The following is a 17,966-nucleotide window of genomic DNA, read 5'->3' as shown; positions in this document are numbered from 1 at the left end:
ATAAATTCCTCTGGTAGAATAAAAGGGTAACTGTGTATAATGAGTTAGTTATTGGTGTAAGAAATGCAGATTATTAAGAATCAGTAGCAAAATGATTCATTGTAAACATGTGTAGCTTTGGGCTCACCTAGATGTAGGACTATAGGGGTCACAGTTTGGCTGGGTCTCAGTCCCCCGTGATTTTCAAGGTGACCTTGGAGGAAGGAAAGTAATATTGCTGTCACAGGGTAGTTGTAAGATTTGAATGCACTGACTGTCATCATACGCTCACATGAAAGCAAATTCTATGTAAAACAAAAGGGGCTACCCATCATTCTTCAAAGAAGAAAGCTGCCATGGGAATCTACAATTTCTTCACATTTTGAAATTTAAGATGAAGAGATCAGAAAAATAAGATGAAAGTGTGTCTAGTGATTAACAGAACCACTGTTGCATACTTAGGTCCAGTTTCATCAGAATGAAGATGCAGAGTCTTGAATACTGGCCCTTGCTACAGTTTCTGGCCAGTACACAAGTTCTTTGAAAGGAGATAGATTCATTTTAACAGTTTAGAAACCTATCTGAGATTCCATAGATTATATGTCTTCCTTCCAAAGTGTGTCTGTATTCCTTTTAAAAGAGTTCAAGGTTAATATAGTATGACTTGAGAAATTGACCTCAAGTGTTTTTTAAAGTTATTTTAATCTGACAGAGAGCTAGGGTTCTAATCTCTGGCTCATCCCCCAAATGCCTGCAACAGGTAGGGCTAGGCAGGGTTGGGGCCAGGAGCCAGGAAAACAATTCAGGTCTCCTGGTAGAGTGGCAGAAACCCAACTACTTGAGCCATCACCTGTTGCAGGAAACTGGAATCAGAAGTGGAAGTCAGACTTGAACCCAGTCACCCAGGGTGGGATGTGAACATCCCAGTCTGTGTTTCAACTACTGCATCAAACACCTGCCACCATGTGTTGTGTAATGCTATGGGAATTCTTCAAAAAGTTCTTTAAACGTGGAATTAAAAGTTTACTTTGATATAAAAATGTTCAAATATATGCATAGAATTATACTTTTTTAGGATACACATTTTCATGGTCACCATTTCCACAAGCTTTTTGAGTTTTCGTATTTAGTTAATATATTTAAAACGGCAAAATTACTAACCTAAGGAATAGAAGAGTGGTTGCCAGGAAGGAACGTGGCGGGTGTGACTGTGAAAGTACAGCAGGAAGGTTCCTGTGGTGTTGGGTTGTTCTGTATCTCCCCTGTAGCCATGTCAGCACCCTGGGTGTGATGTTACATTATAGTCACATGTCATACATATTGGGGAAAAGGCTCTGGGAACTGTCTGTATTATTTTCATAACTGTGTGGGAATCTATAGTTCTTGCAAGAAGTTTAATTATTTTAATAATCAGGGTCGACTGACCTGCTGGGATATTCTGAAAAGTAAAGCTAACTCTTAGATCTATTAAGACTTGCCTGCAGAGAGTCAGAAGTCTTCCACAGTGAAGTCAAGGCCTGAGAAAGCCTCAGCAACACTAGGCCTGGTCTTTCACAACAGAGGTGTGTTGGAGTCTGAAAGAGAAGCTGTAGGGTCTGTGCAGATCTGCAAGGAGGGAATTGGTAGAATTGCCTCATGTGATTGTGGCAGCCGAGAAGTCCCATGACAGTTGCTTCAGGCCAGAGACCCTGGCACACTGGGAGTGGAGCCTAGCCCAAGTATGGGGTCCTTCAAACCAACAAAGCCCAGGTGTGGCTCTCAATTGGAGACAGAAGCCTGAGTACCAGCAGTGGAGCTACTGAAGTCCATAGGCCAGCAGCTGATGTCCTAAGCCAGAGTCCCAAAACATAGAGCAAGAGACACCAGTCAGGTTTCTGTGCGTGTTCTCTCCAGACCCCTTACCAACTGATGGTGCAGGCCCACACGGTGGCAGGGTCTTTCCCCTCATCCTCACAGACCCAGATGCTAGTCTTACTTGGAACAAGAGACACAGAGTTCCTAAGTATTCCATAGGGGTCAATTTGACACCGTCACACAAAGGCCTGAATCCTACATGGACCTCACCTCCCCTGGTGAAGAAGCAAAGAAAAGCCTGGCCAACAGCTCAGTATCAGACACATTGGAGACTCCTGTCCACAGACCATAGTGACTAAAAAAGTTTCATAAACCCAAATGATTTTGGAACCCGTCTTTGTAAGGGGGCCCTGAAAACCAGTATGGAACTGCAGGATGAAGTCAAATACTCACTAACCATTTAGTATAATTTGCTTGAAACTGTTTCTGACCCAAATTGATTATATGAATTCTAACTCAACACCTTCCCCAATTATTTTGTTTTTACTTTTTTAAATTTAACTTGTTAACATTTATGACAAAGATGAGGGGACTGCAGACTCATGTGGGCCACTGGTTGGGATGGGTTTGATGAGAGAATTGTTTCTGCCTTCCCTCCTGCTTCTGTGGGGCTGGGGCATGTGGAAGGGGCTGTGCTGTTCCTTGTTTTCAGACTACATTAGTGTCAGGGACAGTAATGGTCACCAGAAGCAACCTCAGTGTCTCAGTGAGAGGAACAATGTCCTGGGAGTGTTACTTGAGTGATAGATGGGTAAGACTGACATGGAGCAGAGGAGGTGTGGCTTCTGCTTTGTGGCCCTAAGCTTGCTACAGAGTTGTCCTAATTCCAACCCTCATCTAGTGGATCCTTATGGCTGGCCTGGCTTTTCCCTCTATAGCTGTGTCCCCTGCATCATCTTAATTGCTGTTAAGAGGTGAATTAGTCCATCTGTCCTCCCGGGGGCTCTTGTTCTCTCTGTGTAAGTTCTAAGGCCTGTTGGTTGTCCATGTCTGCCTCAGAGTGTCCACAGGCCTAGGTGCTTTCTGTGGAACTTGGCCTGAAGTGTGCTACTTGCTTTTCTTTCCACCCTTTGCAGAGGTATTTGAGGTCTTCTGCTGGATTAGAGGAGCCAGTTGTCTTTCATGTACATCTGGGTATGTTCTTCATCGCTTCACAGTAATCAGCAACAGAGGTGACAGTAATCAGCAACAGAGGTGGCCTCGCCTTGCAGCATGTGCTTCAGGGCAGTATACATGGTGTTCCCTGAGATTGGGGATTTCGTCAGTCTAAGGCGCACATACAATTCAGGGGGCTCACTGCTTACCCAGCTCATCCTCAGCCCCGGTTCTCATGTGCCCCAGCAGGTGCTGCATCCTGGTCCAGACTGCAGCCTGCTCTCCCATATGCATCTGTGAGTGTATCAGCCCGGTTGGGGTGGCGTTGGGGGGAGTGGCCTCCAGAAATGCTACCAGGCTGACTCTTAGTCCCAGTTCCAGAAGCACCTTTGGATGCAGTGATATGACCCAACCCACCCCCAGCCCTGGCTCTCATATGCACCACAGGTACAGTGGCCCAGTCTGGAAGATCCCTTAAGCCCCTACTAGGCTGTTCCCTCAATCCTGGCTCTCATGTGCACTGGCCTTTCCCAGTAATTTTACATATTATGTGTACTTTGTTAGAAAGGGATGAAGAATTTGGAAGAATGTTTGCTTTATGTACTTTTCCTAATCTTATTTAGTAAGACCCTATGTACATTACTTTAAAACAGTAACAAAAATAGGAACTCATGTTGTGTGATGATAAACTTATTGATGCTTTAACCTTTCCAGATTTCACAATTTAGTGTGTAATACTGTGTTGAGTGATGTGGGCTGAAAGGAGGAGTCACTGGTCTCATTCAGTAGTAGTTTATTGTAAAGAGCTGAAGGAAACAGGTAAATCAGGAGAACTGAATTGCACGGTCAGCATGAACCAGTAGAGTTGAAGTTCACCAGCGTATGGTTACACTTGGCCCTCTTCAGTACCTATCTGTGGATCCCATTTGTAGTGTGCTGCCATTATTCTGACCCTTCTAAAACTGCTTTTACTCTTGGCTCCTGATTGTTTCCAGCTGCTGCTCTTTCCCTATATCAAGTCCTATTTTTTTTTTTTTCAGAGTGAAACCAAGGCTGCCTATTGGGAATGGCATTGTGCTTGGTCACCCACCCACCACGGGCCGGACTCTAGAGCTCACCATCACTGGGTATCACTTTAGACCCCAAACAGTTATGGCCAGGGTTACAGGGCCATCCACAGCCACGAGGCACTGGTGCCAAAGGAGCCCCCAGAAGGAGGCATTCTGAGGACTGGCTGGTACAGGTGACAATAGCTGATTCGGGCCATCTTCTAATCAAGCAGATTATGTTTTCTTAGTAAAGTTGCTACCAGATGTCTAAAAAATTAGGTCAAACCTTGAGCCCATAGTATTTGGTGGAACAGTCATTTATTTCAAGCATTTCTCTTGTTAATCACTTCTACCATTAACATAATTGAAGCAAATAAGTGGGTGATTTACTCAGCATGATTTTGCAAGCTTCCTACAGAAGGGAATCAAATTAGAATCTAATGGAAAGATAAAGGTCTGTGCCAGAGGATGTGCTGTGTCTTTAACTTTTTTTCCCACATACATACATGCTCCATGAAGACATAGATGTATATGTAACAAATCACCTTGAGAACAGAGAATGGGTAATTTTCAGTCTCTGAATAAAACTATTAAGCAAACATCTAAATAACTGAGAAGCTTGGCATATGCATGCTTTGACTAGTTAAAGACCACAAGGAAAATATTTAAAAATTGGCAAGTGATGATAGTTCTAGACACTTGGCTATGTAATTCTTGATGAAGTTCTCATTGTCCAGTTCCTTAAGATAAAAGTGGTTTCCAGGAAGCACATGAACATCGAGACTTCCACTGGTGACATCTTTCCAGGCTAAAAAAAATAGTAACAAATGACACGTATCAACCACAACTAGAGATTTCTTTCCAGCTAGCATTTCCCTGAGAACTGACACTGGGTAGTAGAGTTACTTCCAAGGTCTCAGGTTCTGGGTGTCCTGTGTTTTTAATTTCACTAAGACCTATCAATATCCAGCAGTCTTAACCTGTGTTCTCTCAAGTTGCATAGGACCGGCATCTCTCCCCTTACACTAAATAAAAACTGGACCAATTTTCTACTTGTTGTGATAGCTGCCAGTTGGTGTCAGCTGAAAACCACATGTGAGCTATGTTATCCTAATACAACCGTGAAAATAGTAAAAATAATTTTTCACCTTCCATATCCTTTGCGATATCATCAGTTCCAAGAAAGCAAGTGAAGTCACAAGAAATAACAGCCTTGGAGGGTGTCTCAAAGCTGCAAACAAAAGAATGGGTGAGTAGTTTTTCATCATCGATATCCCAGGATCTTTTCCTGTTAATATCATTGATGCTGCTAGTGTCAACAGCACGAGTCTTGTTTTCACCAGGGTACCATGCCCTCTCAGAACCAAACGGAGAGCATTTCCCAACACGTAACTTCTAAAACATTGAGAGAGGCAGAAGGATAGTACTGGGTTCCCATATGACTATGGGTGTGGCGGGTTGCAGCTGATACATTTGAAAAAGTTCAATATTTCATTAAAACATAGTCCCCATGTTAACAAGTGTACTCACCAGTGAGTCTTTTTGTTGTCTAATCACCCTCGTACAAACACCCAAAAAGGACACTACCCCCATTCCACTTTGTCAAACATGAGGAATGCGCATATTGCATTTATGTGGTACGATTTGTTGAAGGACTACCCACCCCAAAAGCCAGACCACCAAATGTCCTAGGACCCCAATCTTAAACACTCTCAACAGACTGAGAATGTTGCAGGAAGCAAACTTCCTTTTGAGATTGCAGGTCGCTTTGTTGACAAAGTGTGCCTGGATAGGTATGAGGCGTCTTCATCATCATCTTCCTCTTCCTATTGTGGCCTGAACGATGTATCTGAGTGAAAAGTGCTGTTAGATTCCTTTTCTAGTGAGATTTGTTTGTTTACCGGTGTTGGTTCCTGTAACTCATGTTTACTTATGCTGTTGCCTGAGACCTGGTGATTGTTTTTACAAATCCCTTGGGAGCTGTTGTTGAAACAGCTTGTATACTTTTGTATAGTTAACTTGTATAGTTAACCAGCCTGCTTGTTTTACAAAAAATAGGTATGAAATTCACCAGAAAAATTCAATAAATTGCTCATTGGTTCATCTTGCCTTTGCATACCTGTGTCCCAAATTTCTTCTCGGTGTGGACATCACATCTCAAGTCCCGGTCCCCACTACAGGGACCCCCGAGAATGATTCAGTGATGCATCATTTAGACCTGTATACCAAATGAACTGACATTCACCTAATTTTTATCCTGTCTGTATACAGTAGCTGCTACAAATAAGAAAAATAATATTTCTGTTTTGGGGGACTTGCCTATTTCACTTAGCATAATGATGTCTAATTGCATCCATTTTGTTACAAATGTCAGGGTTTCATTCCTCTTTTTGGCTCTGTAATATTCCATTGTTTTTATAAACGTTTTCTTCATCCAGTCTTCCTTTGATGGTCATCTGGCTTGATTCCATATCTCACCATTGTGAATTGAGCTACTATAAATGTGCACGTGTGGGTAACTCCTTCATATTTTGCTTTCTTTCCTATGGATATAGTCCCAGGAATCAGATAGCTGATAACTGATACTTTCAAGTATAATTCCTGGAGAACAAGACCTCTGTGGTGTTTTCCAGCTCTGTGGTACAGCACAGGATTGCTGTGCAAGAAGCAAGTCTCATAACAATAGTGACTAAACATTTGACTGAGCTGGCACTGGCAGTGTGTGGCAGCCATTTAATGGCACGTGAAAAAAACCCGGTCTTTGCCATCTTGAATTCTGAGGCTGGAATTAATGAAGTTGGCAGACACACAGAGAGTGTAGGAAGGGCTCATGAGCTGTGGCAATCCGAGCGTATTTTTTATAGGAGAATTGATGCAGAGAGAAGGTGCAGGCAGCTGTCTCTGGGGAAATGAGGTGGACATGACATCTGGTTGAAACAAGAAGAGTGGGAAAAGAGGGGGAAGGAGGACCCGGCATGGTAGCCTAGTGGTTAAAGTCTTCATATTGGCATGCACCGGGATCCCATATGGGCGCCGGTTCTAATCCTATTAACCCCGTTTCCCATCCAGCTCCCTGCTTGTGGCCTGGGAAAGCAGTCACGGACAGCCCAAAGCCTTGGAACCCTGCACTCATGTAGGAGACCTAGAAGAGGCTCCTATCTCCTATCTTCGAATTGGCTCAGCTGTGGTCATTGCAGCCACTTGAGGAATGAACCATCAGATCTTCTTCTCTGTCTCTCCTCTTTGTATATCTGTCTTCCCAATTAAACTAGATAAATCTTAAAAAAAAAAAAAAAAAAAAAAGGACGGAACACAAATGAGTGGGAGTATGGGGCAAGCTTGGGTAGAAGAGGCAAGCAAGGGCCAAATGTAGGAATTTAATTGTTCTAAGAGCAAGAAAGCCACCAAAGGATTGCAGGCAAGGCACGTTGTGATCAAACTGGATGCTCTGCCCTCTAAGAATGTGTGTGTGGTGGGGCGGGAGTGGACAATTAAAGGGGACCAAGGAGAGGACCTAGTAAATGACTTTGTCGATACTCCAGGCAAGGATTTTGCTTCTGCACAGTTCTAGAAAACTGGAGTACCTCTCCCACCCTAACAATAAAGAGGAAGCATAAAACAAACACCCAAACAGCCATCAGCTACAATATCATATCCTCTCAACCTCAGAGAGCTGTTTGTCCTCAGACTAGGACTGAACTAAAGGGAGTGGCGGGTGGGGCTCTCCAAGAAGAGTGAGAAGCGTGGGTAGGTTCAGGGGTGCCTGAGGAGCGGCCACCAGTGGCCCAGGCCCAGGCAAAGACCAGGGCTGCTGTGAGGTGTAGCAAGCACTCCTATGCCATAGCGCAGCTGAAATCTGCTCACTTTGGGAAAGGACAAGGGCTGACCAAGCCAATCATGGGTAAGAGGCAACATTTGATGCTTAAGGCTATGTAAATTGCCCAAGAACTCCCTGGATGACTGCACAGGTTAATACACATCCAGTAACAAGCCACAGCTATCTGCACCAGTAGGGAACAACTACAGGGACAGGGACTACCCTGAGAGCTCCAGAGAGACACAAAGCTAGAGGTGGAGTAGGAACACAGAAAAGTTAACACCTTGGCGGCCACAGAGAGCACGTGGTAACAGAGAGGTCTGGGGACCTGTGATGTACTGGAGGTGACCGTCGCAACCACAAAATCCAAATCCAGTTCAGCTTCAATCTAGACTGACTCCGTGCACTAACAGCCTGACAAAAGTTATGCTCCAATTCAGGTACAAAAATGCTCATTTCAGTCTCTACTGTTGTATGCACTGGCTTTTCATTAAAGGAAAAACGGGAGTGAGCATTTGGCACAGCAGTTACAGGGCTGTTTAGCACACCTCTTCCCGCCCCCCTCCATCACGGAGGGCCTGGCTTCACTCCCAGTTCCTGCTGAAATGCACCCTGGGAGGCAGCAGGTGTTGCTCAAGTAGTTGGGTCCCTGCTCCCTGCATGAGGAACTTTGGGATTGGGTTTCAAATTCCTGGCGTTAGCCAAGGTGAACCCCAGCTACTGGAGGTGTGTGAAACAGTCGGTGGGAGCTCTCTGCCTTTTAAGATACACATTTTTAAATTTAAAAAAAAAAGATACACAAAAGAGCAAAAAAAAAATCGATTGTAAGAGATGATGCAGAGAATCCAAGACAGATAAGACCCAGATACTGATGCTATCAGACAGACTTGGAAATATCCCTGGTTAGTATGTCAAAGGATTTAGCAAGAAAGATGGACAGCATTTACATGTGGAGTTCCATTAGAGGTGAAGACCTCAAGAAAGAGTTCAGTGGAATTTCTTGAAATCAATAGGAACAAAAATGAGGAATTCCTTTGGCAGGCTCATCAGTAGATGTGATACAGCTGAGGACAAACAGCAAGGAACTTGAGGCCATTCAGCACGAGTTATCCACGCTGGAACACAAAGGAAAGCAAGTTGCATAGCAAGCAAGCATCCAAAAGATCAGGACAATACCAGTTATCAAGCAATCTCATGTGGGGAATTGGGCTGCTGGAAGGGGAAGACGGGCTGACGCTGGGGTCCAGGCAAGGGTGGGGGGTGGGAGGATGCTTTCGAGCAGACACACGTTTCCACCTTATTTGCCAGTAGGCCCTGGGCTGGGCAGGTGTTGGGAAGTATAGGGCTGATGAGAAAGGCTGAGAAAGAGCAAGCAGCTAAGAGGAGAGGAGGAGAATCCCAAGAGCAGAGTTTTGGGGGAAGCTTTGGAATTCAGAGAGAAGAAACTGCTGTGAGTAGCCACTGTGATTTTGTTTCACTGGAGACAGGGCGAGGGGGGCAGTGATAATGGTCTTCTATGTTCTGTGAGTGGAACAGCTCCAGGAGTGTGTTACTGCTTGTTGTTTTGGGTGTTTGGAATATATTGGTGTTGGTGAAAAAGTTTAGTGATAGGAGTGGGTGTTATGCACGGGATTTAAACCACTGCCTATGAATACCTGTATTATTGGAGCGCTTGGACTCAAGACCTGCCTCTGCTTCCCTTCCAGCTTCCTTAGAACCAGGAGGCAGCAGATGGTGGACCAAGTGTTTGGCTCCCTACCATCCTGGTTTTGGCCTGGCACAGCCCTGGTCTTTGTAGCCACTTAGGGAGAGCCAGTAGGTGACATATACTTTCTCTCTTTCCCTTTAAAATAAAATTTTTAAAAGTTAAGAAAAAAACGCAGTGACAGGTGGATTTTGTTGGGTCTTATTTTTAATATGCCTTATAATTTGTTCTATGCCAAGCCCTCTACTAGGCACCACCTCCTACAGGTGTCCCACCTTGAGTGGTTACTATTATCTCTTCCTTTGATTAGATGCAAAGCGGCAGAAATGTGCTCCAGGTGTCACAGTAAGGCGTGGACAGAAGGATTCAAGAGTCTGGTAGGTGCATTCTAATGATGACATGGTTAATGCTTGCACAAGGATTAATTTTTTTAAACAATTCTTTTTTTCCATAAAGACTTTTTTATTTAAAAGGCAGACCAACAGAGGGGGGAGAGATTCCATTTGTTGATTCAGTTCCCAAATGGCTCAGCAGCTGCAGCTGAGCTAAGCTAAAGTCAGACGCCTAGGATTCCATTCTGGCCTCTCATGTGGGAGGAAGGGAATTAAGCACTTTAACTATGTTCTGTTTCCCAGGTACACTAGCAGGCACAGCATCCTGGTACAATAGACTATTCCACTGTCCACAGTGCTGGCATCCCATATTCACTGCTTCAAGTCCCTTTTGTTCCACTTCCCACCCAGCTCCCTGCTTGTGTGTCTAGAAAAGCAATATATGTTGACCTGAGAACTTGGGTCCCTTCCCTTTACATGGGAGACCTGTAAAGGTCTCCTTTGGCCTGGCGTAGTCCTAGCAATTGTGATCACTTGAAAAGTAAACCAAAAATAGTTTGGGCGCGGTTCGGCTTTGGGGTTGGGGCAAAAGTAGCTCCATACAGTGTGGCGGCTATGGGGGTTGCCCCAGCCAGGCTGGACCCAATGTGGGTACTCAGGCCAAAGTCACTGCTGAAAGGCAGTGACTGAGTCCTAGGTTCTGGGCGGCCAGCAGACAGAGCCTAGCACTAGTAGGTACTCTGGCCACCCCATGGTGAACTCTGGGGTTTTTAGGATATATAGTTGGTGCCTAGGGACACCCATGGATAAGGCCAGTGTGAGTGTAGGTGAGGAATGAATTTTAGGTGATTCCCAGCAACGTGGTCACGAAACTTTGTCTGGCAAGCATGGGACTGAGACCTGGTGGTTTGGAGGGGAGAATCCATAAGACCTACTTCGGCCAGACTGATTTACCAGCCCAAATGGGAATCCTGAGATGGGTTGTTAGCATAGAGCATCACTGACTGCCACATACCAGTCCACATGAAAGCTATGGATGGGGGGGCCTGTCTGACAGGGCTAGGTACCAGTACCTGACTGAGTGGTGGAACAGTGGACAGGTCATACTTGGCAGGGTCAAGACACTAACCAGCACGTAACAGAACCAGGTCCGGGGGTAGATTCTGTGGGGGGAGTGTGTACCAAACCCTGTGGAAATACAAATCCTGCTGGTTAGCTTGCGAGCTGGGGTAGTGATGGGCTGAGTCATGGAACCTACCATCACTTACGGGTAAAGGAACCGACAACAGTCAAGGTAGCAGCACCCAAAAGTGCATCCTAAAATAGGATGTGGGGTGGGTCAAGCTGCAACTGGAAGGGGGCAGACCAGGCAGGGCTGAGCAAACTTCAACTCACAAGGAAGAACAGAACTCAGGATGGAGCACAGGTCATGCCAAACAAGGCTCTTACACTGACTGGTCTGCATAAGCCAGGGATACTAGACCACAGCATCTAAGGCAAAAGCTGAGACAGGTGAGGGGCTAAGCCAACTGGGGCAGAGCAACCACTGGCATGGGCGAGTAATCTAAGGCTGGGAACAGGCTTGGTTGGGGAGCTGTGAGAGTACACACTTGTTGGGTTGGGGTTCCCAAAGGAGAGTGCAGGTCCAGAGTGGGGGTCCCACAGGAGAGTGCAGGTCCAGAGTGGGGGATGTGTTCTGGTCCGGATATGGATGCAATCTCCCTTAGCACAAGTATAGACTGGGGCTGGGTACACCTAACCAGGCTAGACACTAGCACCATCTGGTGCTCTGGAGAACCTGTGTAGATGTAGGACGGACTAGGCTAGGTCTCTGCCCCTACTGAGCCATGTGTGAGCAGTGTCTGGGTATGGACAAGACTTGTCTGGGCTGAAACATCCAACAGTAAGAACCAGAATGGATTGAAGACCAGCAAGGAGAGCTGGTCCATGAACCCACCAGTATGCACAAGATCTGGCATGGGGAGAGGTTCTGATGGAGGAGCTTGGGAAACTCCTCTGTCAGGACACAGTCCCTGCAGGTGAGTGCAAGAATCACAATGGGGAGCAACCCAGATCATGCCAGAGAAAGATACCCACCAGCATACATTTGGCATATGCTGGGGGCAGACCAGGCTGAATCAGTTCACATCATCCGCTGGTGAATCCGAGCACCAGTATAGAGTGTGGGTCAGGCCAGGTTCGGTTGTGACACAAATCAGTGCACATTACAGAATGCCAAGGTGAGGTGAGCCATACCATATGTAGCTGCAGCGCCCAAACAGCACACATGAGAACCAGGGAGGGAGGGTGCAAAGCCAGCAGGGGGAATGTGAGCTCCCCTGCTGGACAACCACTCCCACTGGAGAGCATGAGCTGGGATGGGGGCAGACCAGACCAGGCAGGGCTACAACACCTGTGGGCCTCATGTGAGCTAGATCAGGGAAAAGCCAGGTTGGACTGACTGTTTTGACTGGTGCAAGCAAAAATTAGAGTGGATGAGGGTTGGTTGGCTTTGCTGCAGCATCAGCTGACAGGCTGACACTAGGGGCTAAATCTGTCAAGTTAAATTTCAGAACCACCTGGAGAGTGCATAATCCAGGAGTAGGAGGGACCTAGAAGGGAAATAGTGGACTCCTCCCTCTTGGGTTACCACTCCCACTGGAGAGCACAAAAACCAGGAGAGGGGCAGGGGTGGCTAGACAGAAAGGCACCCAACAGCATGTGTGTGGGCTATGTAGTGGAGCTAGTTAGGTTGAACTAGGCTTCAATGCCCATTGACATGTATGAGAGCTGAATGGGATGTGGGACAGACGGGACTAGTCTGCCGCACATGCTGGCAAGCACAGGAACCAGGGCAGGGGACGGGCCTGGTGGGGGTTATTGTGGGTCACTCCGACTAGACCGCAGCTCCCACTGGTTTTCCTGAAGGCAGAGTGTGAAGTGGACAGGATCAGTCTGGACTGCAATACCCATTGGTTTATGTGGAAGGCAGGGCTGGAAACAGAACTGACCCAGCAATTGTAATGACCAGCATGTGCATAAGCTAATTGGGGAGATGGACAGTGCTGGACCCTGTACTGGTAAGCGCATACAAGAATCAGGTCTGGGATCACCTCAGACGAAGTTTCTTTGGAGATTCCTCCAACTGAACTGCTGAGCTCAGAACCCCAACTATGAAGAGACTATGTCAGCCAGTGGATTTAGAAGAGATTTCATCGTGCTTGGAATGGCGAGATTGGCAGCAATTCAGAACTGTTGAACTATCAAAACTGCTTGAGCATGACCCTCAGAGCATGCCCCACATCTGGGACCTGGGATGGGTGGGAGACTGGGTGGGGCTTCTCCCTTTGTTTCTCCACTGACCCCAAATACAGAGGGGGGAAAAGATGATATTAGTGTGGAAACAATGGTCTTACCCACTTTCCTGTAGCCCTTGATCCTTTGTACCCTAATTAACTATGTAAGATTATAAAAAAAAAAGTAAGCCAGAAGATGAAAGATTCTCCCTTTCTTTCTTCCTCTCTGTTTTTCTAACTCTCCTATTTCCATAACTCTGCACTCCAAATAAATATTTTTTTAATATTTTTTATTTGAAAGGAAGTTTACAAAGAGAATGTGAGAGAGAGAGAGAGAGAGACAGAGATAGAGAGACAGAAACCTTCCATCTGCTGGTTCACTCCCCAAATGGCCACAAAGGCCAGAGCTAAACTGATCCAAAGTCAGAAGTCAGGAGCCTCCTCTAGGTCTGCCTCATGGGTGTAGGTCCCCAGGACTTGGGCCATCCTCCTTTGCTTTCCCGGGCCATAAGCAGGGAACTGGGTCAGAAGTGGAACAGCCTAGAGCCTGCAGCCATATGAGATGCTGGCACTGGCAGGTGGAGGATTGGTTTGTTGACCTACTGTACTGGCCCCATAAATAGTTTTTAAACAATAGCAACAGCTAGGACCCAAATTGGCATTCTGGTATCAGTACAGGCACCTCAAGTGGCAGCTTTAATGTCCTGTGCCACAGGGCTTGCCACTCACTTAGAAATTAATATAAATGTACTATTTTTAATGAAAGTTACCTGTTATGCCCTTAGTTTCAACAACTTCTCCCTCCTGTCTGAAACTCCATGTCCTTTGAACAAGGTCTCCTCTGCTACTCTTAAGCCCCAGCTACTCTCTGATTGAACTTCTTTAAATTCCTCATAGAAGTAAGATCACGTCGTGTTTGTCATCTGTCTGCATGCCATGTACTTGGCACAACATCCTCCAGGTTGGTTTCTGTGATCTCAAGTGAAAGCATGTCCATTTTAAGGTCTAAGATTCCACATTGGGTTTCTGCCATGTTTGCTGGTGAATGCATGGTGGAACTCCCAAGGGATGCATGCCTCAACTGCTGTGTCGGCCTTGGGGATAGTGCTGCAGTGAATAAGATGTGTAGGAGTCTCTTGACAAAGGGTCAGTTCTTCAGTTCCTCTAGATGAGAGGAAGTTCTGATTTCCATTGTGTGTGGATTGTTCGTACTGTTTCCCATTATTTACTCTGATGGATAAAGTACAAAGCATTCCCTTTTCACATCTTTGTCAAAGTCTTTGTCAAGACTTTGGCAGACTTTTGTCTTCTTTTAGTAGTCTTTCTAAGAGGTGTAAGGTTTTGTCTTCTGGTTTGAATTTGTTCCTAGCAATCAGCAATGCTGAACATTTTTTTCACATATGTGTTGGCCATTTGTATGTCTTCTAAGAATTGTCTGTTCATCTTAGGCCCTTTGCCCATTTTAAACTCCGGTTATTTTTTACTTATTCAGTTGAGAGTTCTTATGCATTTTAAGATATGTGCTTTATAGATATTTTTTCCAATCTATGGGATGACTCTTTGATTTCTTTTGTTTCAAAGCTCTTAGTTTGATGTAATCTCAATTGTATATTTCTGTTCTTGCTTTTTGGGCCATATCAAGCAAAACATTGCCCAGACCAGTGTAGTAATGCTTTCTCCTTGTGTTTTATTCTTGGAATTTTAGAATTCCAGGTCTTACATAGAGGACTTAACCAATTTTTAGTTGGATTTTGTTTTTATTATTTTTATTTTTATTTTGAATTTTATGATACAATGTTGTAGAATCTGGGATTTCTACCCCCCAAGGTTTCAACCTCCCAACTGATTTTTCCCATATTGTTACAATAGCATAGTCGTTTATAAGGAGTTATAATTCATCAGTCTGTTATTTAAGTGTGCCCCGACATTGCTGGTACAGACAATGTCAGACAATCTAGCATCCCATTGTCTAGATATGTCCAACAGTTTCATTGGGAGTCCATTTTTGATTTGGAAGTAGGGATGCATGTTGCATTATGTCTTCAAATCTGGATATGGTAGTCTCTATTACTACATCACTATTCCATTTTGCAAGATGGTTTCCTTATATTACAGTGAACATATGGTATTTGTCTTTTTGGGATTGACTTATTTCACTGAGCATAATGGTCTCTAGTTGGGACAATCTAGTTGCAAATGGTATCATTTCATTCTTTTTAATGGCTGAGTAATATTCCGTAGGGGTAGATAAACCACAGTTTCTTTAACCACTCCTCTTTGGATTGGCATCTGTATTGTTTCCATGTCTTTGCTACTGTAGAGTGTGCTGCTGTAAATATAGGATTACAGATCCCCTTCTCATATACCCTTTTGGGTATATTGCTAGGAGTGGGATAGCTGGGCCATATGGCAGGTTTACTTGCAATTCTCCAAGCACTCTTCATGCTGATTTCTAAAGTGGCTGTACTAGCCTGCACTCCCACCAATAGTGAAGGAGTTGAGTTGCATTTTGAATGCAATATGAGGCAGGGATCTGATTTCGTTCTTTGGCACATGGATATCTAGTCTTGCCAACAGGTTTTATCTGCAGACTGTCTTTCCCATTGTACATTCCTGGCTCCTTTGATTATAAATGCAAGGGTTTATTTATGGACTTTTGCTTTGTTACATGCATCAGTCTGTCTCTTTTTATTCTGGTAACAAACTGGTTTGATTATGATATCTGGGAAAAAAATGTACATCTGTATTTCAAAGTCAGAGGGAAAGAGAAAGAAAGGCCCCATATGCTGCTTCACTCTCCAAATGACTACAATAACTGGGGTTGGATCAGACCAAGGGCTGGAGCTAGGAACTCAATCCAGGTCTCTCATATGAATGGCTAGGACCCATCTACTTGAGCCATTACTCATCAGCGGCACCCAGGGTACATATTAGCAGGAAACTAGAATGGAAAGCAAGGGGGACTTGAATTCCAGATGGCCCAAGTGCTATCTTAACCACTTCACCAAAACCCCACCCTGATTACTACAGCTGGGTTTTTTTTTTTTTTTGTCATTTGAATTTTCTGTGGAAGTCTGACTAGTATTTTTGGATCCCGACTGTGTGCTAACATACAAACATAAGACAACTTAGCCTTAATGAGAATCAGACCTGGGTAAAGATGGTTGGAGTAGAAATGGAGAGACATGGATAAGACTTGGGGTATCCAGAAAATGAATCGTGAACTTCATGACAAGAGGTAGGTAAGAGGTGAATCAAGGGATTTGTGAAAAATGAATGGGCTTGCCTCCATGCTCAAGCAGTTGCTAATGTGACCCCAATTTTTGCAGCTATTGGTAAACTCCTAATAATCAGCATTGCCCAGTGTGGTCCATGCATAGTTCCAGACTTTGTGGAGGAAGTAAAAGAAGTGTAGGTCCAGGCATGTTCCTCCAAGGAACTTATTCCAAGGAGCAAAGGCCAAATGCATGGCAGTATATATTGGTGGTAAAGGCCAAAAGCTGCCTCTAAAGTGACAGCCATGGGTAAGTTAGGCCAGGAAGAGCCATTGATAGATTTTGGTTTGGGGAAACAAAAATCACAGGAAAGCAAACCTCCTCCTTAATTCACCTCCACCCTTAACAATAGTAGCTGCCCATTCCTACTGATCCCTCTGAGAAAATGAGAATGTTTTGGTACAAATTTAATTTACAAAATAGTATGTGGTGCAGCCAGTATTGTGGTTCAGTGAGTTAAGCTGTCACCCATGATGTCAACATCCCATATGAGAGCTGGGTTTGAGTCCTGACTGCTCTGCTTCCAATCCAGCCCACTACTAATGTGCTTAGGAAAGCAAATCCTGAGTGCTTGGGCCCCTGAACCCACAAGGTAGACCAGATGGAGTTTCAGGCTGCTGGCCTCTACATGGCCCAGCCCTGGCCATTGTGGTCATTTGGGGAGTGAACCAACAAATGGAAGATAGATTTTGTTGTCTTTCTGTCTCTATCTTCCTTTCGGTGGCTCTGCCTTTCAAATAAATAAATAATACTTTAAAAATATTATGTGATGAAATGCGCATGTCTAACTACATGTTTACAGAACAAATATGTGTCATCCATCTTTTGTAGTTAATTTCTATGCCAAGGATCAAACCAATACACACTTGACAAGTGGCCCTAAAGGAGAGCAAATCAATTGTTTAGTCTTGTCTTCCATTTAAATAGCCTTAGAAAACTACCAATCTATATTTTCTATAAATAATTATGTAAAAAGCTTGTCTCATTTACTCACATGTAATTACGCAGAATATGAACATCTGCCAACAGGATAGGAACATACTGTTGCTGAAGTTCCTTGTCATCCATTAAATCCTGGGGAGTCCCTCCGAATTCCATGAGCCGGTGGTTAAGCAGTTCTTCAGACAGTTCATTATTTGGGGGAATGGGCAGCCGCTCTTTTGACTTGAAACATCAACAACACAGCTCTGTTATTTTGGTAGCCACACTTGCTCAAAAACTAAGAGCAATCTAAAGCAGTTGCTAAATCAAGGATAGGAAATGTATGCCTTTATTTACAGGCTTCCATGGGCAATAATGTATTGTGTTTTTAAAAAAATATTTTAAAGGAAGAATCACAGGGCAAGAGAGGGAAAGAGGGAAAGAGAGAAAGAGAGAGAACGAGTGCTATCCAACTGTCCATCTGCTGGTTTACTCCTCAAATGGCTGCAGTGACCTTGGCTAGGCCAGGCTGAAGCCAGGATCCAGGAGCTTCTTCCAGGATACCCATGTGGATGCAGGGGCCTAAGCACATGGACCATCCTCTTCACATTAGCTGAGAGTTGGATTGGAAGTGGAACAGCAA

The 17,966-nt window shown here is 44.7% G+C and overlaps 1 protein-coding gene across 1 annotated transcript in view; it reads right to left on the bottom strand.

Moving 5' to 3' along the window:
- Positions 1 to 4,278: 4,278 nt before the first annotated feature.
- The window catches only part of OLAH (oleoyl-ACP hydrolase), a 31,877-nt gene continuing 18,189 nt past the window's right edge, over positions 4,279 to 17,966 (bottom strand). The window contains exons 6-8 of the mRNA XM_004578889.3: positions 17,397 to 17,566; positions 5,126 to 5,208; positions 4,279 to 4,785 (exon numbers count right to left, since the gene is read on the bottom strand). Coding sequence (XP_004578946.2) covers positions 4,643 to 4,785; positions 5,126 to 5,208; positions 17,397 to 17,566 — 396 coding nt within the window. The 3' untranslated portion in view covers positions 4,279 to 4,642. The remainder of the gene's footprint in view (positions 4,786 to 5,125; positions 5,209 to 17,396; positions 17,567 to 17,966) is intronic.

This window comes from Ochotona princeps, chromosome 10 (assembly GCF_030435755.1).
Source record: "Ochotona princeps isolate mOchPri1 chromosome 10, mOchPri1.hap1, whole genome shotgun sequence".
Taxonomy (NCBI): Eukaryota; Metazoa; Chordata; class Mammalia; order Lagomorpha; family Ochotonidae; genus Ochotona; species Ochotona princeps.
The sequence above is the reverse complement of the archived record's forward strand: the minus strand, read 5'-3'. Positions and strand labels throughout refer to the sequence as shown.